At 47.1% G+C, this 21396-nt stretch overlaps 8 protein-coding genes across 8 annotated transcripts; 4 read left to right on the top strand and 4 right to left on the bottom strand.

Moving 5' to 3' along the window:
• Positions 1-860: 860 nt before the first annotated feature.
• Positions 861-1752, bottom strand: N7478_005976 (glutathione S-transferase family protein; the record flags this gene model as incomplete). The annotated part of the gene is made up of 2 exons (XM_056922190.1): positions 861-1615; positions 1701-1752. The coding sequence occupies 2 exons, from the start codon at positions 1750-1752 to the stop codon at positions 861-863; spliced, it is 807 nt and encodes a 268-aa protein (XP_056780227.1).
• Positions 1753-2314: 562 nt separating this feature from the next.
• N7478_005975 (monocarboxylate transporter) lies at positions 2315-3777 on the bottom strand (the record flags this gene model as incomplete). The annotated part of the gene is made up of 2 exons (XM_056922189.1): positions 2315-3540; positions 3597-3777. 2 exons carry the CDS (start codon positions 3775-3777, stop codon positions 2315-2317), a joined length of 1407 nt encoding a protein of 468 aa, XP_056780226.1.
• Positions 3778-4247: 470 nt separating this feature from the next.
• On the bottom strand, positions 4248-6376 carry N7478_005974 (glutaminase family protein; the record flags this gene model as incomplete). The annotated part of the gene is made up of 2 exons (XM_056922188.1): positions 4248-6172; positions 6247-6376. 2 exons carry the CDS (start codon positions 6374-6376, stop codon positions 4248-4250), a joined length of 2055 nt encoding a protein of 684 aa, XP_056780225.1.
• A 4209-nt stretch (positions 6377-10585) lies between these two features.
• On the top strand, positions 10586-11877 carry N7478_005973 (velvet factor family protein; the record flags this gene model as incomplete). The annotated part of the gene is made up of 4 exons (XM_056922187.1): positions 10586-10813; positions 10931-11010; positions 11067-11543; positions 11601-11877. 4 exons carry the CDS (start codon positions 10586-10588, stop codon positions 11875-11877), a joined length of 1062 nt encoding a protein of 353 aa, XP_056780224.1.
• Positions 11878-12796: 919 nt separating this feature from the next.
• N7478_005972 (uncharacterized protein) lies at positions 12797-13418 on the top strand (the record flags this gene model as incomplete). Its single annotated transcript, XM_056922186.1, is given in 2 exon segments — positions 12797-13373; positions 13384-13418. The coding sequence occupies 2 exon segments, from the start codon at positions 12797-12799 to the stop codon at positions 13416-13418; spliced, it is 612 nt and encodes a 203-aa protein (XP_056780223.1).
• A 2093-nt stretch (positions 13419-15511) lies between these two features.
• On the top strand, positions 15512-16194 carry N7478_005971 (putative IgE binding protein; the record flags this gene model as incomplete). Its single annotated transcript, XM_056922185.1, has 2 exons — positions 15512-15775; positions 15871-16194. The coding sequence occupies 2 exons, from the start codon at positions 15512-15514 to the stop codon at positions 16192-16194; spliced, it is 588 nt and encodes a 195-aa protein (XP_056780222.1).
• Positions 16195-16418: 224 nt separating this feature from the next.
• On the bottom strand, positions 16419-18089 carry N7478_005970 (WD repeat protein; the record flags this gene model as incomplete). Its single annotated transcript, XM_056922184.1, has 3 exons — positions 16419-16662; positions 16723-17798; positions 17865-18089. 3 exons carry the CDS (start codon positions 18087-18089, stop codon positions 16419-16421), a joined length of 1545 nt encoding a protein of 514 aa, XP_056780221.1.
• Positions 18090-18472: 383 nt separating this feature from the next.
• On the top strand, positions 18473-21366 carry N7478_005969 (MutS family protein MSH4; the record flags this gene model as incomplete). The annotated part of the gene is made up of 6 exons (XM_056922183.1): positions 18473-18964; positions 19022-19381; positions 19431-19580; positions 19630-19749; positions 19804-19891; positions 19940-21366. The coding sequence occupies 6 exons, from the start codon at positions 18473-18475 to the stop codon at positions 21364-21366; spliced, it is 2637 nt and encodes an 878-aa protein (XP_056780220.1).
• Between the last annotated feature and the right edge of the window lie 30 nt (positions 21367-21396).

The raw sequence follows: 21396 nt of genomic DNA, 5'->3' as shown, positions 1-21396 counted from the left end.
CATACAAAGAAACATCGCTTGGAATCAAATCTTCATCATGCTCGTGAAGAATATTCTTACTACTATTGCCATTGCTACCCTCGCGGTTGCTGCCCCAGCCGAAGATATTGAAGCAAGAAGTCAGATTTGTCCTAACACCGCGTCTGGAAACTCATGGTGCTGCCAGTCTACTGTTCCCTTCAGTTTTTTCTTCATCCAATCGGTCGGAAAGGGATGTAAGCCCGCTGGAAATGGCTCTAAATGCCCAGGGGGAACCTACCCACAATGCTGCCAATCTCACCAGATTGTCGTAAGTTGAGCCTAGTTCGTCCGGAATGTGAATTGAGCTAGTAATAACCGATTATATATAGGATAAAGGAAATGTAGTCTGCACCAAGTAAGGGGTCTCTTCAAAGATCATCTTCCACGGTACCCTTAGGTATCAAGAGGAACGGTACCATAATCGATCTTGTTCATATTCGGCTATTTTGGAATATTACGAACCTGAAACCGCGTAAAAATAGTGAAAAAATGATGTTTTTAATACTTGACTATATTCAATTAATCAGGATCAATTGAACCACCCTATGTTTTCTTATGATATCGTGAGTTAATAGCAACAATCCATTTCAAAGAGCAACTTGAAGGGGAACAAAGGCACCGGCATTTTAATGAATGTTGTAACTATAATTAAAAGAGGAGCTCAGGGAGGCTGATCGCATCTCTTGCATACTAGTAGTGGAATATACGCACTTTCACGCAGGAATACGCGCAGTAAACCAATGAAATGCGCTACAGAGTTTCATAGAATGGGTGTTATTCTTAAGAGTTAGAAAGAGAAGGGTAAATATTCATGGATATGAGCATCAGGTCGGATCACATTAGGAGATTGTCTCTGTGACTGGCCAATCCTTCTCCTCCCCTTGCCCCTCCAGCCAAGGCAATACAGCTTGATAGAGAGCTTTGAACTCGCCATCCCCCAAGCCGAGGAACCTTTCATGAAGCTCCTTATCAAAACGCTGAATAAACGCGAAAGCAGTAGCAAGTACCAAATCCGCATACCCGGCTTGCTCGCCCTCAAAGAAGGGGCCCTTCTTGCCGTTCGTGCCCTTTAACATCTTCAGCAACGGGGCAGCCTCACTCTCAACTAGCTCCCACTTGCTTTCAATGGTCGCCTGGTCTGTCGGTCGCACCTGCGACAATGGCTTCCCAAGGGCAGCAGCCCGCGTCTCGTGGAAGTACTTCGCGCCTCGCGGGTCTAAGTGGTCTGGAACCCGAGGAATAATGAATGGGCGGAACCCAGGTTCCAAGCGAGTAACAAATTGGCTCACGGCTACGAACAGCGCATAGCTCGCGTTGCCGGATGGGAATAGCGGTGGGGAGGGATACACCTTGTCGAGATGAAGAGCGATCAGTTGGGAATCCATGGCGACACCACTGGGATGGGAAGTAACGGAGCTATGCTTAATTGCTGGGAGTGTATATGGTCTGCCTTTTTCATTGGGTGGAACGCCGAAGCTGGAAATGAGAGGCTTGATGTCTGGGTAAGAGTGCCAACTTTGGGTGTAGGGAATGCCCTTGAAGTTGAGCACGACTCTAGTTTTTAGCGTATTGGGTGACCATGATTTTGAAGAACCTGAAGTAGTGGTGAGCAACTGTTATTTCCTATTTATTTACCTAAAATGGGGATGGTGTCTCGTTGGAAAGGTAGAGTTGCGCACCTGATTGGTCCGAGTATAGGTCAAAGAAATGAACAAGCTTCTCGTCGGCCATTTTTGTGTCTTGTTTTCTTTCCTTTCCTTAATTTCGTTTCTTAATTTTTACCCTCACTTTCGTTGAGTAATTCAAGGAAAGTACTTCTCATGTGTCATAGGGGAAAGGATATCATGTATTTCTTCAAGCTAAAACAGAGAATAATAAGGGCCTGTGGGTCTTTATAGTAGCCGGGCCAAACCATTCACCGGGAGTGCCCATCGCGATATGGAAGGAACTAGTGGCGAAATCAATACCATACGATCGTTGGAGTTTTTAAGTCAAGCTCACGCATGTGAGTACTTGTGTCAGATTGTATCATAAACGATGGAGAAGCATGTACTGACCAATCATAATCATACCGTCACCGGCAGGAACACCGAAATCAAGATGAGGGGTTGGTGGGTTCCTTTGCTCGATGAAGGTCCAATCGCGATCATTACAAGTATAATTTGTATTCATGGTAATTCTTATCAACATTTGAACTAGGGTGACCCTAGTTTCAATCCGAAGTTGCTCTCTTTGATTTGAAATAATGAATTTGTAGTTGCTATGTAGCACATATTGGAGCCACCCAAATTCCTCAAGTCGTCCATAGGGTTGACAAGAGCCTGGTCGCTGGATTCCACCTCCATAAAATGACCCAGCCCCCAAGGATCGAAGAAAGCCCAGTAAATAGAATTAATGGTCCATAAGTGGTGCCATATGCGAAACGATGACTAGTTGAGACGAATCCAGAGTTTAGTAGCCCAACACCAGCAATACCGCCACTCGCATAACCAATTCCTCTAACACCATTGAGAAGGCCATATAGCATGCCAGGATCAATAGCTTCGTTTCTTTCTGCGGATTCTATTTCCATTTGTTTAAGCATACCACCCCAGGTGGCGCTATAGCCACTAGAGAAAAATCCGAAAGTTATTGAGAACACGATGAGCATGGCAGAGGCACCCTCAATAGCAAGGCCCCAAAAGAGAAAGGTAAAAAGACCACAGGCGAGAGGTGGAATGGCGGCTACAACCTGTACAGATAGTTTGATTCGGTTGTTATCGCTGAGCCACCCAAAGAAAGAAGAAGCGATGATCCCGGGCGCATTGAAGACGGCCACCATCAATGTGCCCGTTGTTTGGGACAACATGGCAACGTTTCGGGCATAGGTAGTCAGATAAGTCTGCGGGATGCCGTATCCTGAGCTCTGAAAGATAATAGCTACGCTGTAAAAATATATTGATCGGTGTTTGAGGAAGGTCCAGGGGATTCTTCGTGCTCGCGTTTGGTTGCTTGAGACTTTCGATGGATGGGTTGGTATTAAGAAGATGGCGAAGAGACTTAAGCAACCCACAATTCCAGTCCACACTGCCATGGTCGTCCGAAAGCCATAGGCATCAATGAGACCGCGGATCAGAAACGGACAGCTAGTACCGACAATATTTTTGCACGAGAGGACAATTCCATACGCCAACGCGCGGTTGCTGTTACTATACCATTCTCCTAGGGAGAGTGTAGTTGGGCTGTAGATAAGAGCACAGCCCAGGGCTGACGCAATACCTTGCGTCGCGAGCAGATGCCATACTGTCTTGCTGTAAGAGGATAAAAAGAAACTGAGGCACGCGATCACGGTGCCACAGACAGCTGCTAATTGGCGCCGATGGGCCCATCGTCGAGTGAATATGGCAAAAAGAAACGGCATGGATAGATACATAACGCCATTTGCAGTCGTCCCTATAACACCAGTAATTGTGCGAGATCCTTCGAATGTCCAATTATCGAAATAGTACTCCTGAAGCACACCGTAACTCATCGCAAAGCCTATTCTCGACGAGTCAGTCAGGGTAGAAGTCTATCTCTTTTCTCTTCATGCATACCCCAAATTGGTAGCTGGAGGATACCAGACCCGATCAAGACACATAGCTTCGTTTTCTTTGACTCGTGTGGCCTTGAATCGGTCGGCGATACATCCTCGATACTTTGCTCCACATCCGAAGCATGTCGGTCTCCACTGACTGACAAGGGCCTTTCGAGGGGATAATCCTCGATGTCTGCCATGATGAGCCTGGTATTTTTGGGGGACTCCAAATGATCAATTCTTTAGGAAGATCAGAAGAGCAAGTCCGCGGGATAAATCAGGGCCGGCAAGTTCACCGAGGTTAGTGTCTTTATTGGGGGATGCGGTGGGGTTACTTCCCCACTACGGGTACTGATAATATGACTGTATGACATCCCATGCTCGAATGGAAATGAACGTGAGTGGTGTTCACGAGCAAGATGTCTCAACCTCAGGCCATCTTTATGTCAGCATATTTACTGAATAAGAAAAGTGTCATTACATGGTATCTTGAAGTCTAAATAGATTAATGCATGGATATAACACATTTATATGCTCGAGACCTACTCCAATAATGGACAAAAAGGCAAGAACCAATAGGTAACCAACAAGACGAATTATAAACCATTGCTTCTTTGCAATGCCAATGCAATTATCCACAAATAAATATAATTAGGTAAAATAAACTTGTTCAAGTGGACCATGTATTCGCACCAGACAAAGCCGCCAATGCAAAATGGCTACCTAGCGTAGGTCGCGCCCGGAACGAATCAGATTCGCCAGCTGTATAGCCACTACCGGATGAAGTCCAGTATTTATCTGAGAAAGGAGCAGTGTTCAGACCATTTGAGATGTAGGCCCAAATGTCGTTAATGAAGATATCGCGCGCCTCGCCGCTGACGGTAGCAGCACCAAAGCCTTGCCAGTTCGTTTGACCCCATTCTAGAGAGCCATCGAGAGGAATACCGGCATCTTGACGGACGGTTGGGTAGAAGTCTGATGTTGCGTTGTATGCCTCGTCTGGGAAGACATCTAGTCCGAATAGCACGTCTGGATAGTGGTTGTAGACGAGGAACCAGGGTGTGATATCGTATTGGATCAGGAAGCGTGTTCCGGCTGCGTCGGTGCCTAGATGGTCTGTCCAGATTTTGTCTGCCCAGTCCCTGCCGGTGGTAATGTATGATGTATCATCTGCCAATTTGCCGTATGTTGCGAGACCGACTGCGGCTTTGACGGCGAGGTTGGTCTGATTGGCTAGTTCTCCGAGGGCATCATTAAGAGACAACTGTGAAGCAGGATATAGACCATTGTTTTCCAGGTAGGTCGCGTAGGTCTTTATTTGCGAGGAGTATGTGTCGTATAAGTCGGTTTCGCCACTGGCTAGCTGGTACGCATAAGTCAGGAAGATGATATTGCCACTTTCCTCTATGGGCATGCTCTCCCCGGAGGATACATGGCCTGTTGCATTGGGATAGTTCGCTCCGAGATCGTGAACCGCGTAGTTTTCCGAGTACGCGTCGGTGGCCATATACTCGAAGACAGGGGCAATGAGCAACTTGAGGTATGCGGGACTCAGGATATAGAAAATTGGGAAGGTCGCATATATGACATCGACGGTGTTGATGTTTCCATCGCTGGAGATCTCCTTAATGAAGGCACGGATTTCGCTCGTATCCAGTGACTCGTTGGGTATCGTCAGCTCTGTACCACCATAAACTTGGCGCACAGAGAGAGCGAGAATATCAGAGTAATTCGATCCAAAGCTCGACGAGCCAGTGTCGGAGATCAAGTCATCGAAGTCGGTCGATTCGGAATTGGCGTCATCGTAGTCGTCGAGGAAGTAAGTAACGGCATCGACGGTATCGGCATATTTGGCACGGTAATAGCCTGTTTGCGCGGCGCCGAGGAAATTGATAGACTCCTCTCGCACGTGGCCGATCGCAAAGGTGACGGCGGATTCATCTGATATCGTCCCGAGATCATGAGCAAATCCCACGACAGCTCCCGAGGTCCAGTCAGCATGGTTCCCTGAAAGGGTGCCATTGTCAACAAACTGCTCGCGAACGGTGACCCGCGGGCCGGATTGAGTGGAGAGTGTGCTACTGTCGGAAGGACGGGTGGCGTAGACGGCGCTACCCCACAACGCTTGACCATCACTGTTTTGTGAATAGGTCGCCTGCCCGACCGCCTCGATCTGGAATACGCCCGTCGATCCACTGGTAGAGTAGCTCCAGGTGGAATCGCTAGACTGGCCCGTCCAGCCCCCGCTTATGTCGGAGTAGATTTGAATGGAGCTCGAATCGCCTGCAGCGACCGTCACTGTTAAATATGAGAAAGGCAGAGACTGGCGCAGATAATTCTTGGGCGAAACAGGCGAGAAAAAGTCTAACGTGAAGCTTCGAGATCCGGCTGTCACCGTGAAGGTGGAATGTGTTGAGGTGTAGGTAGCCGCAGTTACAGTTCCTGATTCAGTTCCGTCGTTGGGGCTGGCCACGCCAAACAAATTATAGGTAGTTTCATCCACACGAGCAATCACAGACCAGACTAAAGTATTGCCTGCCCAGAATTGCGCGTTGTTGGAGGGAAGCGACTCAACCACATTGCCAGGGATCCACGCTAGTGATCGGAATGTTAGCCCAACCTTGTCACTCAATGAACTCGCGAAGTACCGAGTAATGATCAGCGCTTACCTGATAAATATGGACTCCGCACTGCCAACGGATATGATGGGGGCTTCAAAGGAGTGTATGTGACAGCATTGCTAGGTGAAATCAAAACTGAAGCCACCAAAGCAAGTGCCACGAAGGCGCGAGCGAACATAACCGTGGATGAGGATTGACCCGAAGGTACCACGGTGCTCAAGGTAATTGTTTAGGTATGTCGATCCGGGGAATAAACAGAATTGCAATCTAAGCCTGGTAGTATCTCAACAAGGCGAGGACTAGAACCAGTAATATACTATTGAAGACAAAAGGCTAGACTCTTGGAGATACACCACAGTCCAAGCTGGAATGCCATCCCCGGGAAACGGCAGGAATTCTATGGCTTCAAATACTTTGCGGCAGGGGGACTTCCACGAGACAAAGCATTCAATCTCGCATGGTTGCATCCCGATCACAACATGACAAGTGCCTTTCGCGTGAGAAAGGCCCTAATGCACATCAGCACCCTCCATAGAGGGTGGGGAACGATGTGATGTCAGTTGAGAGAGAATGGTAAGCCCTATTTTGCATGGCGTCGAGTCAAGTTTCTCGCATATAGTTCAATGTTAGTGTAGACTTGAGCTCGGAGCTAGTCAACACTAAGCACGCCATCTACCGCTCCCATGATGAGCCCGGACCACCCCATATGTACGCGAAAACTTTGAATCTCACACTCTTAACGATCGCCGGATAGTCGAGAGGCGAGAGCCGAGCGGGAAAGGTTGCTCGTAAGTGTTTACTTGAATGGCGTCATGAGGATTCATATTGAATATGAACGGTACTATGATAGGACCTCTATTTAGCTAGTTCCTTTGCGTAGTGTGACCAAGAACTTCTGACGTGGCAGTGCTTGTCGAGAAATCATCAAAACATCAAAGCAACCATGGTAGATTCAGGGGATTGGGGGAACTTGTTTGCTTAGGTCCCGACTTAACTTTGAATATACAAGGATTAACTATTAATTTGAAATATTATGGCTGTGGAATATCCCGGAAAGTACCCCGTATGTACACCGCTAGCTCGGCCCATGTGGATCAAATGACCCACATTCGCAAATCCCCAATAAGATCAGATAGACCCAACAGAGGCATCTTGATGGCGAATAACACTCAGTAGTGATACTGTATAGGGGAAGATAGTATTGTTCGTACTCGTACATGCCCGCTTCAAACGAATGTACTCCGTGATGTCGAATATCACCAATATAGTATGGATTTAAATAGATGCACCGGATTACAGCCTTTGATATAGGTCACATAATAATCCCCGAGGTATTGCGATCGGATAGCAAAATCACTATGACTTCCAAGGTTCAACCATTTACTTTCCACACTCCGAATATTCCCATATTGAATCCCGACCTTCCGCTTGTTCATTCATTCTTTCATCTCCAAAGTGAGTCAATGTCCATACCTGATATGGTTTAGCGTGCATAGTAGCTGGCTCGAATGAATGTATATGGTGTGCTCTGTGCGGGGTATCATCGAATCGCCCCAGACCCGAGCCAATCACCCATCAATGAGGCTGTTCTCTCAGTCCGAGGACAAGCACTAGAAAACGCATGGCACGCCTATTGAGGTCATCAGGGCGTCACCGGAGAGGGCAAACTATCTTTAGGCTATGGCTTGATGCAGGTCAAGATCAAATCTTGAATATGCATGTCTCGCCATATCGGTCGATTATTGGGCTGCATGGTCCCGAGGTATAGTCACCGCTGGTTGACCCCGGTTGGCCAACTCACTGTTCGATTACAAACAAAGACAGTGCACTAACTAGGTGCCAAGTCTTCAAGTTGGCTTTCATAACGGCTTGACTTTACCCCCCACTTTTTAGTAATATTGAGGGAGGCCTGATTTCTAACTATAGAATCCCCATCTATCTTCAAGTTTCCCATGAACATAAACTTGTTGGCTCACACATAACGTACACAACATGGGCGTACAAGATCTCCCCGTGCAACGCATTTTCCCAATCTTTGCAGAGTCTGGATTTCATGGATATTCAGGGGCACGCAGATCAGCTGACGACTGCTGACGACGACCGTGGGCTCATTCACCACTCACGGATCCTGAGTTGTTGCTTTTCTGGAAGTTACCATGAGCTTGGGCTTATCACACATGGTTGATAGGGAGATAAGGGAGATACCACTGCAAGGGGTTGGCTCATTTGGTGCTGACCCCTGAATATCGGATGTGGTGGGTTCAGCCCAGTGGTTCATTTCCAAACTACAAAATACGTCGATTCTCTACATTCTGTAAAAACAAAATCCATAACGGGTGCCGACTTTTTGGCCTTTAGATTGCTCATGGACGCGTGGCTAGCCTGCGGCAAGTGGCAATAGTTAATAGACGCCTCATTGATGACGAAGAAGACCAAAAAAATGGTCAAAGGTGAAGAAAGGATACAATCTCTTTGAAGTCGATACATCATCTGCTGTGTACTTGATGGCTGGAGTAGTATTTTTCTGGGGGTGCCCCTTTTGGCCCCCTTTCTACTATGGCGGCAGGGCACCAACAATGCAGTGTAATAGCGGAAATCTTTCAATTACAAGGAGGTTCGTCAATACTGGGATGAAAACTGAAACTGAAATTTCGCACTGTTAGTTTAGCACGCTTGAAGATATAGGTTTCAATTTGGCTTGAACGCGACGCCATGATCGAATACATGGCACATCCTGGGACGGGCAGGAAGATCAACGGCGCTAAGGGATGAGGCTCCAACGCGCATGATGATTCTCGGAAAATGCCTCCCCGCATCGCCCCTGATAGTGCGTACCACTGGGCAGATGAACGAGGTTCATAGAAAGTCCTTGGGACTGGAGGCGCCTACTAAAACATGGGCCGCCGAGTAGTGGTTCCGGGACAGGGCCCGACAGCCTTATCCCCATCAACCCCATGCAAAGACCCGAGAAACTGTTTTGTCTTTTAGTACAGAGTATAGGGGGCCTCCGGGAAGTACGTATCGCACGACTCCAACATTTAGCAACCCCTGTAATACTAGGATTCATCTGTACGACCGACCTCTGCAGCGGGACGTTATACTCCCCTAATCTCCGAGAAGCGTGCACGGCCCCGAGAATTAGCCGAGGTGTACTGGCAAATTGTCGAACTGGAATAACTAATAGCTTGGACCAATTCTCTTCCAGTGAGATTTTCTAAGTTTTTCAGTGTCATCGAGTCTGGTTGGGAGACCCACCGAGTGGGACAGATTTCCGCAAACGGCGATGACAGCAGGGAATGGGGAGGTGATTGGACAGAAAAAAATCTCTTGAAGAATCTGTAGTGAAGAGCGAAGAAGCTCATGGCGTGAAAAAAAGCCCCTGCAAGATCGCGGTTACATCAAGTTGATATGGAGCCAATGGAGGACGACGATTCGTCGGGACCGGGGTTGTTGAGGGAACCCGACCGTCTGGTCTTTGGGTGATGGTGGCAGACCAGATGGTGACAGGGCTGACCGCCTTCCTCTCCGCCTGCATCTTTATTCTTATCTGGGGAGAGGTGTGTGAGCTTTTGACGTAGGTGGAGGGAGATCTAGAGATATGGTAAATTGATAGAAAATCTGAAAGAGGTCTATCAAAGGCAGACATTATGTATTATCTTCATTGAATGTCAAAGGTGGCGTGAACATGAAGATATGCTCCGGGATCTACTATGCTTTTGTTAGCATCACGGGGTCCTTGCAAGAGAGCATAAAGGTATTAGCTAGCACCACCGAGTATATTCCAGAAACATTCCCACTTATAAGTCCCTTCTGTCATCAATTATTATACTCAAATCATGTTTTTTCCAATAAAAATCTACCAAAAAGTAAGGAAAGATCAAAGAAATCTAAAAATGTAACCTTCGACTGTTCAATTCTGCCGGTCCACCCCCGCTTAGCTAATGGCCGCAATCGTGCACTGAGCTGGTTCTAGGTTCCTGCGCGGATCTTTCACTGCGAACACTGCAACCAAAGTCTGCTTCGAGAACGTCACTCTACACTTCCCCTCCATTCTTGTCCTATTTCGTACCTTCGATCTTTCTCTTGGTATCTTGAATTCCTTTCTTCCCGTCTTTCAACCTCTTCCCCCTATCCATTCTGCTGCAAGAAAAGAGATCCCATAATCTTCTTCCCCTCCCGCTCCGCGACCGCCCCAACCCCGGGAAGTCGATGCTTCAACTCTGACGTGTGGATTCTCTAGCGGGGTCGCATGCCACCTTTTGTCGTCCCGCCTCGAAACAAATTTAAAAAAGGGTCCACCATAATTGTTTCTCCCGAAGAGACATAAAATAAGGGACCCGTCCTTACGATCGTGAGCGTGGCCCTCGGTTCATTGCCTGCACGAACCATGTACGCTGTTGAGCAGGAAAGGGCCCATCCGGTGCCACCGCCGCCTCCTCCTCTCTCAATGGACCGCATCTCTGCCCCGTCCGCCGCATATCCTACCCCGGGCTCTGGTCCGCTACGCACTTCCGAGCACCTTGCGCCTATAACTACTATGCACGATGGTCGTCTTTGGTCTTTGGAAGTTGTACAACAGCCTATTCGGGCTCGTATGTGTGGATTTGGTGACAAGGTACGTGGAATCTCGTCCCTCGAATATATACACTGCAATTTCATGCCTGAGAGACCTCTTCTACCTCTTTTTGCTTTTATGTGTGCTTCTTTGTCTAATGCGATCATTCTTTTACAGGATCGAAGACCAATTACTCCGCCACCATGCATCCGACTGATCGTGCGAGATGCGCAAACAAACAAAGAGATTGATATCAAGTAAGCCTACCCAAATACCCCCTTGGAGTATGGCCTCATCTAATACCTTCTTTCAGTGAAATTGATACTTCATTTTACGTCCTCACAGTGGACCTATGGAATGCTGAAGGCTCCAATGAAGTCAATCTCGTAAAACACTCCGCAACATCTCCCTCAATCTCAACAGCCATGTCCTCCTCATACCCACCTCCCCCTCAGAACATGTCTCCTACCTATCCGCCATATGCTCAAAACGCATATGGCCAACCAGTCCCATATCCTCCCGTCAATAACTATTACGGCAACCAACAAATGCAATATCCAAACGCGTACGGCCAAGCCATGGGCTATCCTCAATATGGATACCCGCCTAATGCTCAAGTTCCACCGGCCATGTCACCTGCACCCGTGACAGGTGGACCAGGAGGGATGTTCACTCGAAACTTGATTGGAAGCCTGAGTGCCAGTGCCTTCCGATTGACCGACCCAGACAACAAGATTGGTGTATGGTTCATTCTACAAGACTTGAGTGTACGAACAGAGGGAACCTTCCGGTAATTATTCTTCTTCGCTTTCCTGATCATAACACAACTTTTGCTAATTTCCAATAGACTTAAAATGAGCTTCGTCAATGTGGGCACTCAGTCTACGGAGTCTAGCAACGGTGCCCCGGTAATCAACCACGGCACTGCGCCAGTTCTAGCCTCTGTTTTCAGTGAGCCTTTCCAAGTTTTCTCCGCGAAAAAATTCCCAGGTGTCATTGAGAGCACCCAATTAAGCAAATGCTTCGCACTGCAGGGTATCAAGATCCCAATCCGAAAGGACGGGGTGAAAGGTCCTCGTGGTCGCGGCGGTGACGGTGAAGACGATGACGAAGGCGACTATTAGAAACGGCATAAAAAGTGATCCTCTAGATGGGTGGCAGAAAATCATTTTTGCTTCGACATGAAACCAATTCCCGCCTAATGCAGAATCAGCTTCCATATCCACAAGAAAGTTGGGTAGGTTAAGTTCTAGGTTCTTTTTTGCTTCTTTCTTTTTGCTTGGGTTGGATCAAGACGTGGGGACAATTAAAAAGGGGGCGCGTTGGCTTTCTGGTGTTTTAGGCGGCCTCTATCAAGCTTTATTCTTTAAACTTTTCTTTTCTATTATTGGGAGGCTTTATATTGCTACACGGCTCGGTGCTAGGAGGGGAGTCTTTGGCTTGTTTTTCCTCTCGATTATTTTCCATGTTGACTTCGGTCATGTTTATATACCTCGGAAGTCGGACCAACCGGTCGTATATACATATTTCTCTCTTCTATTGGTTTAATTCACGAATTCTTATTTCGGCTGGCTTCGTAAAGAAATCAAGAACTCGTGTGCCTACGTAGGTATCTTTGACGAGCGCCAACCGCCAGCCAGAGCCTTCAACTTGAAGACACTGTCTAGAGACCTCTATCGTGATCTAGTGTGCGTACGGAGAGACTCTGGATTTCTGCAACTTGAAGTACATTCTCTCGGAATTCATCATAATGATGCTACCCAATTAATACCAGTTGGTTAAAACATATAGTGAAATATTCAAAGCAATCTCGAAAAAGGTAGGCGCACAAATTGGGTGTGAACCTTGGAATTTTCATATGGAAACATGTCCGAGTCATAGTCACTTCAATGATCCATTTCTGGATCGGAGCCACAAAGCCTTCACAGTATTCGATGACGACACAAAAAAAATCTTATCTTCCGCATGAGCTTCTTCACCTCTCTTCATCGCTTCTACAAAATCATATAGATTATATTACGGTTATCGCTATTTAAATCAACAATGACAATCGTCGGCGCACTCGGCTACCAACTAGCCATAGGCCTCTGGTACTTACTCATCTGCCTAGCCTTAGCATTTTTAATATTTCTGTTCATCACGAATACATTCTACAGCTTCTCCTCATTCCTGGCAGAAAAATCTCAGAGCTGCGGCGTCGACCTTTTCGAAATCCTCGAGACTATCCTCTACCAAACAGAATGGATCTCACACTGGCCCCTCACTCTCACAAACACAATCGCAAAACAAACCACCTCAGAAGAGGATCGGCAAAAACAACTTGAATTCCTTACCGATAAAGAAAATATCATTTTCACTCTCCGTGAGCTTCAACAACGCGAGATATATCTAATAGAACATGGCGATCGCTCTACAGAAGCCAGTGCTCTATACCAAGCTAGTGCGGATAGGAGGCACTCACTGAACACACAAGAGAAACGTAAGAGTGTTTTGCTTGAGGGGAGGGAATTGTGGTTAAAGTTCAAGGGTCTTCCATCTCGTCAGCCGAGTGGTGCGTGGATTAGAGAGGATCTGAGAAAGTCGAAGAGAGCCCAACATCATCGAGATGAGTATTTATGTCGTCAGTATAGAGGGTGTTGTGCTTTTGATTGTGGATGTTGTATGAAACCGAGGATCACGAAAAAGGGTGAGAGGACTAGTGCTATCATGCCACTGTCTGCTTCTCATTGTACGGCTTGGTGCTTGTGTTGTCGAAATCGGGAGATGCCTACCTTAGACGCGACGGTAGATTTGAAGAAGGAGGCAATTCAGGGATTGTGAGTGAGAAATTGGCGGCTTACTTGCTTCGGTGGTATCTTGAGTTCCGTGAATGAGAGGGGTTGGTTGATATACTTTATTTGCTGTATGACTCTCGAGTATTTGCTTGAACTGGCGAATTTTATCCCCAGGCTAATTCACAGGACTTTTAAGGTTGTTACCAAACACAATCAATTCAGATTTACTGCTAGTAAACGGAAAATCTGAGCAAAGTATCTATTTTCAGTGAAATTATTGAATGATGTGCATGTATATTACCAGTGCAGACGGATTCAAGTTGAGACAAAGTCAACCTGCCTGCAGTGTGAGATTTCACTTGGCTAAAAAGCCAAACTTTTCAGCGTTCTGTAAGTAGGTAGTATGCCACCCTGTCATTCTGAGACGAGAATATGACATAAGAACTGTTGCAGGCGTTGCAAATTGAATATTATCCAAGACAGTGCTATCACATATCTGCATGATTCACTCTGCTCATGTACAGGGCTTATCGTCATCTTTGGCCACACTAGTATACTACTAGTGAGCTTTGGAAGTTGAACCCTATATTCAGAAGTGGCATCAGTGGCGTTAACTTGCAGGGTACATCATCCAGTTAGGATTAAAGTTTGCCAGGAGATCCTAGCTAGTATCATCCACATGGTGGATATGTCTTGAAGTATGACAATTCTCCGAGCGCAATTTATGATGTGACCCTACACATACATCGTCGATGTAGGAAGACACCATGCTTTCTGCTGACCCTACTAACAACTTGAAGTGGAGAGACCCACCTCGCGGATGCACGAAGAGGATGGCTTTGATTTGTTTCCCCTTCAGCCACATGTACGCAGTGAACTAAGAGAACAAGTCCACAGTGAGTGCATTCATTCGCTTTGGCATTCTCGTAAGCACCGCATCAGCAATGTTACGGACGTAAACCCGACCGACAACTTCATTTATCAACCATGACTATTTCAGTATGTTAACAAACCGGCCGATAGATCTTGTATATGTCGATAAATTCATGAAAGGTTTAGACGAGAAGAGTTTTCGGGGTATCTTTCAGCGGTTATTCACGCACCCGATGTAGCGACGCTAAATATCTCGGGTAGCGTGCCTGAATGCACAAGACTGGGCATGCAGACTGGGAGAAACAAGCGCCATGCACCAAGTCCAAGTTGTGGGTCTTGAGTAGTCTTGAGCAACTCGGTTACATGGTAGGTAGCATTGAATTGGCGTATCGATCTAATCTCGTATTTCTGTTGCCTGAGGACAATTGCCTCGGCGAAGGGAGCATTCAACATCGCGATAATAATAGCATACAAGAATAGAGTGAGACATGGACTGCAGATCAGCGGCACCACGGCTCTCCCACTCGTGTTCGTACTAGCATATCAACCACGGGATAACGTGGATCCGCATTTTCTCATGATTTTTCCCGGTTTATTCTCCTTGGCATGCGATCGGTTTGTCTCACTCGAAAGTGCACGGCCACACCTTCAAAGAACCTGCACTATACCCTCTCGAGGTTTAGGGAGAAACATTCGGTTGCTCGGCTAGGAAACGAGCCACAAAAGATTTTTTTTAGAGCATTGATGATGCCTAACAACGAGTCTAACATGATTTTGTCTCAGTCATAGCCAATAATCTTCGCCACTCGGTGACCCCGCTAAATCGGGTGTGGCCGACTTTGCAGAGCTCTATTATCCGTCATCGATTTTGGTTACTTGGGACTCAATATGGTGGACCCTTTTTTTGCATGCGGGGTGTCCGATGCCCTTGCTATGTAGTATGGAAGAATGCTTACAAGGTTTGTTGTGGCTGGTTATATAAGGGCGTTGCCGTATGCACCAATGCAAAAAATATTCTATTCATCCTCATCCAATCCATCCTATCCTATCTATCTTAAACCACTTGGTTCAAACAATCAACCCTTTCTATCCTACCCCTCCAAATTTCAACATGAAGGCCGTCATTGCTTCTATCGCTCTCCCCCTGCTGGCAGCTGCCGCACCAGCTCCTGCTCCTACTGCCCCGGCATCCAACCCACCAAACTTCGGCGTTATGGCTATTCATTCCGGCTCTCCTATCCACTACGCGCAGATGAACGCTGCTGGTCAGAAGTTCTGGCTCGGTGGCAGCACCTCATCATACTGTCCTAGTGTTGATGGTATCGTTTGCCCCTCTGGCAACCAGACCGTCTTTGCTGCAGGTGGCAATGCTATGGTATGTGACACAGCCCTATCATTCACGTCATGATATATGGTGGGACAAAAGCAGGAACATCATAACCCGACAGAAAGCTAATACTCTAATTACAGGACGTCGAAGTACCCGGTGGCCAACAGGTCTACGTTGACCCTACTGGTGCCCTGAGCTTCACTCAGGCTCACTCTGCCAGCATTCCTGCCGGCTCTGCTGTCGGTGGTCTGTTCTATGAGCCTGGCAATCCTTGGTCTCACTACTCTTTCAAGGGCTGGGGTGCCCAGGGCTTCATGGCTTGCCCCACCGAAGACAATCGCTACCAGGTGTTTGCTGCTATGCAGAATGCTACCGTGCCTTCTGGCAATGTTGCTGACTGCATTGGTTTCTCCGCCATGGCCCTTACTTACAAGGGTGATGTTCCTGCTTGGCAGTACATTTAAGCGATCTGTTTTTCCATTATAGTTATACTCCATTGCTAGCGTTGTGATTGTTTGTTGAAAATTAAGCATGGCTCTCTGTACATTATGTACCCTTTTTGGTCTATGGTCACTAGAGAGGATAGTATGACAGGACAGGAAATTTAATGACACACTTTGAATAAATTTTTGTAATATGGTCGATGTCTATGTCAAGAAATGGGTATCTATAATTTGTATACTTTTTTCTAGTTGCGCCAAATGCGAATGGCCTTATCCTTACCACCGCTACCAACTTTTTGGCCATCGGGACTCCAGTCGACGGCAAAGACTTCGTCTTTATGGCCGGGTAAATCCATAGACAATTTTCCTGTGCGTACGTCCCAAATCTTTAGAGTTGTATCTTTAGAAGAGGAAACGAGGAGACGCGAATCGGCGGAGAAGCAACATTGATAGACAGCACCAACATGTCCACGGAAAGTATTAATGAATCTAAGAGCACACGTTAGCGATCAAATCTTTTGGAAACAAACCAGAGTAGTCGTCACTTACTTTCCATCACGTCCATTCCATAACTTGACATGGTTATCAAATCCAGCCGAAGCAATATACGACATGTCTGGCGAGAAAGTGACATAGTTGACCTCTTTCTGGTGGCCCAGAAGTCGGGCGACAGGCTTGTTCGAGCTAGATGGCTCCCACAAGTACATGGTAAAGTCATCACTAGCAGAAACCAGTCGTTCGACAATCTTATTGTTCACTGTAGCAGCCGTTTCAAACCGTTTCTTTGCAGCGGCAACCTTCTCGGCTTCCGACGCAGGAACCTTGCCAGTGTGATCATGGTAGGAAGTGCGCAAGGCAAAATCCGTCGAAAGAGCGAGATGGTTAACGCGATGGGCATGCGCGGATAAGGTCTGAATGAGCGAGCCATCCTTGGGGTTCCAAATTTTAATGGTCTTATCGTGAGATGCGGTATAGATTTGACCAGTACCACCCCATCGCACACAAGTAACAGAGCTCCTATGACCAGTCAAGACAACATCACTGTGTCTCGACACAACATCCCACACGCGAACAGTCGAATCCTTGGACGAGGATGCAACGCGCGGCCGTCCGGATTCCTGCAAGTGATATGGTTCCCAGGCCAGACTGGTAATCCATTTCGAATGGCCCTTCATTGGACCACCAAGGGCCTGACCCTTCTTTGCGTCCCACACTCGCACTGAATTATCCATACTACCGGTCGCGATGATCGCTCCATTGGGTGAGTAGGCGACCGCCAACACCCAGCTGGTATGACCCTTCAGTGTGTGAAGCGGAGTCCCTGTATCGCAATCCCAGATACGGGCGGTTGAGTCACCACTTCCAGAGACCATGGTTGAAGAGGAAACGGGCGAGAAGGAGGTTGCGAGAATGGCTTCTCCATGGCCAGCAATGGAGGCCGCGCAGCGGGAGACTGCCTTGACTCTGAACACAGCTTGCGGGGTGTAAAGAAGAGAAATCGTATCCTCGGTTGTTTTTATACCGGGTTGAAGTAGCGAGTGGTACAAATTAGCAGGGATGTCAAAGGTCTGTCCTTCCTTGTCGGACTGGTGGGTGAAGCGGTACGGGACTCGGTCATCGTCGTCCTAATGGGCCATTGTTAGATTTTTTGGAAGTTCATTAAAATTTTGCAAATCACGACAAAGTCATACATTTCCTTGCAATGTGTTCAAAAGTGTTTCGAGGTTCTTAACGTTCGCATCGGCCACGGGGACGGAGACTGCGGGCCCGGTGGCATTGCCAGTAGCCTGGTCAAAAAACTGCACACGGACACTACCGAGATCGCTGGGGATGCTCTGAAGCTCCTGTTGCTCTCTGGCCTTTTCGGCCACGGCAAGCTTTTGGCGCTTGCTGGGCGGGGGGAGAAGAGTCGCCATTGTCTGTTTCGTTGTGGGAGTTGAAGAAGAAAAGAAAATTTGATGTCGTCGAGCTTATCTTATCGCCATGTGGGGCGGGTGTGGGACTGAACTACAGTAACCATGAGAAAATAGACCGATCTTTTGGACTCGGAGTTGAATTGTTATAGAGATAAAATTGTGCACTGGGAGATGAGTAGATATTGAACCAAATTGGGGAAGCCTCGTCGCATAGTAGAGATACATGTTTTTGTGGAGTTATAGGAAGGAGATATATAGACCCCGGGGCAGATATGCGCTGTTTAATATTGCGTAGGTCGAGAACTTTGCTTTCTTAATTCCTCCCTCTACCTACTACACAATTCACCTTCCAGTCTGTTTTTTTATCCTTTCATCTCAACACGATGCCTTCGTCTCGACGAGGGTCATCAATAAGCTCGTTTGTTCCATTGACCTCTCTGACCACTACAAGTCGACCCCGCGGAGCAGTGAAGCCAGCCGCTACAGCGACTAGTGTCGCAGCCCAGGACATTGTTTGCGCCGTCAGCGAATCTCGCGGAATTTCAACGACTGTGGGTCTGGCATTTATAAATTTGGCCACAGCTGAAGTGGTATTGTGTCAAATGTGTGATAGCCCAACATATGTGAAGGCTGTTACAAAGATCGGCGTATTTGAGCCAAATGAGATCCTGTTCATGAACACAGCCCCGGATTCGAAGCTACGCTTCATTATTCAAGAAAACCTACCAGATCCGATATTTACGTTCCTGGACCGCCGGTACTGGTCAGACAAAGCTGGACACGAGTATTTGGATCGGCTGGCATTCCCCGACGAGGCTGACTCATTGAAGGTGACTTTGGGTGGGAACTATTTTGCGGCCTGTTGTTTCGCTGCGGTATGTCTTTGCTTCCTTAGACTCGAACGCATATGAACTTGAATAATTTAAGTGCAGGTCTCAAAATACGTTGAATCAGAGCTCCAACGTGTCTTTGTCTCCCACTCTCTCAGGATAAAATTCGAGCCGTCTGAAGGGTCTATGACTATTGATTTACAGACGATTGTCTCACTGGAGTTAATTCAAAACCTCCACAATGCAAAATCTCGAGATAGCCTTTATGGGTTACTGAATGATACATTGACACCGATGGGGGCCAGGCTACTCCGATCAACCATCCTTCAGCCTTCTATTCAGAGAGTCAAACTGACCGCCAGATACAATGCGGTAGAAGATCTTTCAACCAAGCAAGATATGTCCACGTCCGTACGGCAAGCCTTGAAGGGTCTCGTTGATGCTGATAAGGTTTTGAGTTCGGTTGGTATCTGTTGCTCTCAAGATGAATCTATACTAACTCACAACTCAGATTATTCTTGTCCCAAGAAAACAGACCGTTCAATATGTCGAACAATCTGTCAACAATGTAATCATGCTCAAGACCTTTATATGTTCCATCAAAAAGGTCTATCAAGCCTTGGGCGCGGCAGAAAGTGATCTGCTTATGACTATTCGTGAGGTACACGAAATTTACCCTCGCAAACCTCTTTCCAAGCTGATCTGTCTAGCTATGCTATCCTGCAGGGCATCGTTCCGTTGAGCAGATCATCGAAGAAGTGTTGAATGACCAAGTCGTCTATCAAAGCAAGCCTCTGGATCTTCGTAATCAGAGAATATACTGTGTGAAGGTAGAATCAGCGATCGAAAGACTCTTTTATTGACTATAACTGACTAAAGGTTAGGCTGGCGTGAACAGCCTCCTTGATGTTGCTAGACAGACATACAAAGAAGCTAACGCCGATGCTGTTGAGCATGTGGCAAAGTTGGGAGGTAATTGTTGAGACCTCACAGCAAAGCCCCCGTTGCTAATACCTGTAGATACACATGACCTGACCTTGGATCTCAAATATGACTCTGCAAGACAATATTATATTTGGATATCCAGTGATGAAATTGGATCCCTTCCGGAGGTTTTTATCAACATATACCGCAAAAAGAATCGGATTGAATGCCAAACGCTCGATCTGGTGAAGCTAAACCAAAAGATTGTAGACGCCCACAATGAAGTCATCAACCTCAGTGACCATACCATTCAGCAGCTTCTCCGTGATATTTGCGTGGAGGTCTCAGGGCTTTTCAGAATCAGTGAAGCCATCGCCATGCTTGATATGCTATCAGCATTTGCCCAATTAACAACCAAACACGATTATATTCGTCCGGAACTGACCAATACCCTAGCCATCAAGAGTGGGCGTCACCCTATTAGAGAACAGATTCACACAAACAAATTTATCCCAAACGATGCCTACGCAACGCCTCAGTCCCGATTCCAAATTATCACAGGTTGCAACATGAGCGGTAAATCAACATACATTCGGTCTCTAGCTTTGATAACGGTCATGGCCCAAATCGGTTGTTTTGTTCCAGCGCAATATGCATCTTTCCCAATAGTGCACCAGCTCTTTGCTCGTATAGCGACAACAGACGACCTCGATGCAAATGTCTCAACATTTGCGGCAGAAATGCGCGATATGGCCTTCATACTAAGGAATATCCAGCGACAAGGTATGGTGCTAGTTGACGAGCTGGGCCGAGGAACAAGCACAAATGATGGGCTTGCTATTGCTATTGCTTTAGCAGAAGCGCTTCTTGCCAGCAATGCGTTTGTATGGTTTGCCACGCATTTCCACGACCTAGCGCGTATTTTGTCTGAGCGAGCCGGGGTCGTTAATCTGCACTTGGCTGCTGAGATCGCTTCAGATGCATCCAAAATGACTATGTTGTACCGCATTACCGAGGGACCCGTACCAGTTCGCCGTTATGGAATTACACTTGCTAAGCTAGTCGATCTTCCTCCTAGTGTCCTTGAGGTTGCCAATGATGTTTCTGAGACATTGGATAGTATCTCTCAATGCCGAAATCATGATTCTCGGGCTATAGGAATCGCGCGAAGAAGAAAGGTTCTGCTATCTCTACGCGAACAGCTCCTCATTGCCCGCGACGGCAAAATAAATGATGAATCTCTTTACAGCTGGCTCAAGAAGTTGCAAGACGAGTTTCCAGTGCAAATGGCCCGAATCGACCAGGAAATTCAAGGCGCAATTGAAAGCGACGGTGAATCGATAGGCTCATATAACTCTCAGAACCCGCAAGGCCTGACTCAACTTCACCGAGATGAGATCATGCAAGACTCACAGGAGCAGCTTGTTGAGGACCCCTCTCAGAGCCCAATTGTGATTGATTCTGATTCTGATTCCGAGTCCTCCGCAGATAGCGCCCAGCTCCGAAGCGACACGTCTGATTGATACATTGATACTATTAATGAAGGTATGACT

This window comes from Penicillium angulare, assembly GCF_028827245.1.
Source record: "Penicillium angulare strain IBT 27051 chromosome Unknown utg000004l_segment0_segment0, whole genome shotgun sequence".
NCBI classification, from domain to species: domain Eukaryota; kingdom Fungi; phylum Ascomycota; class Eurotiomycetes; order Eurotiales; family Aspergillaceae; genus Penicillium; species Penicillium angulare.
The sequence above is the reverse complement of the archived record's forward strand: the minus strand, read 5'-3'. Positions and strand labels throughout refer to the sequence as shown.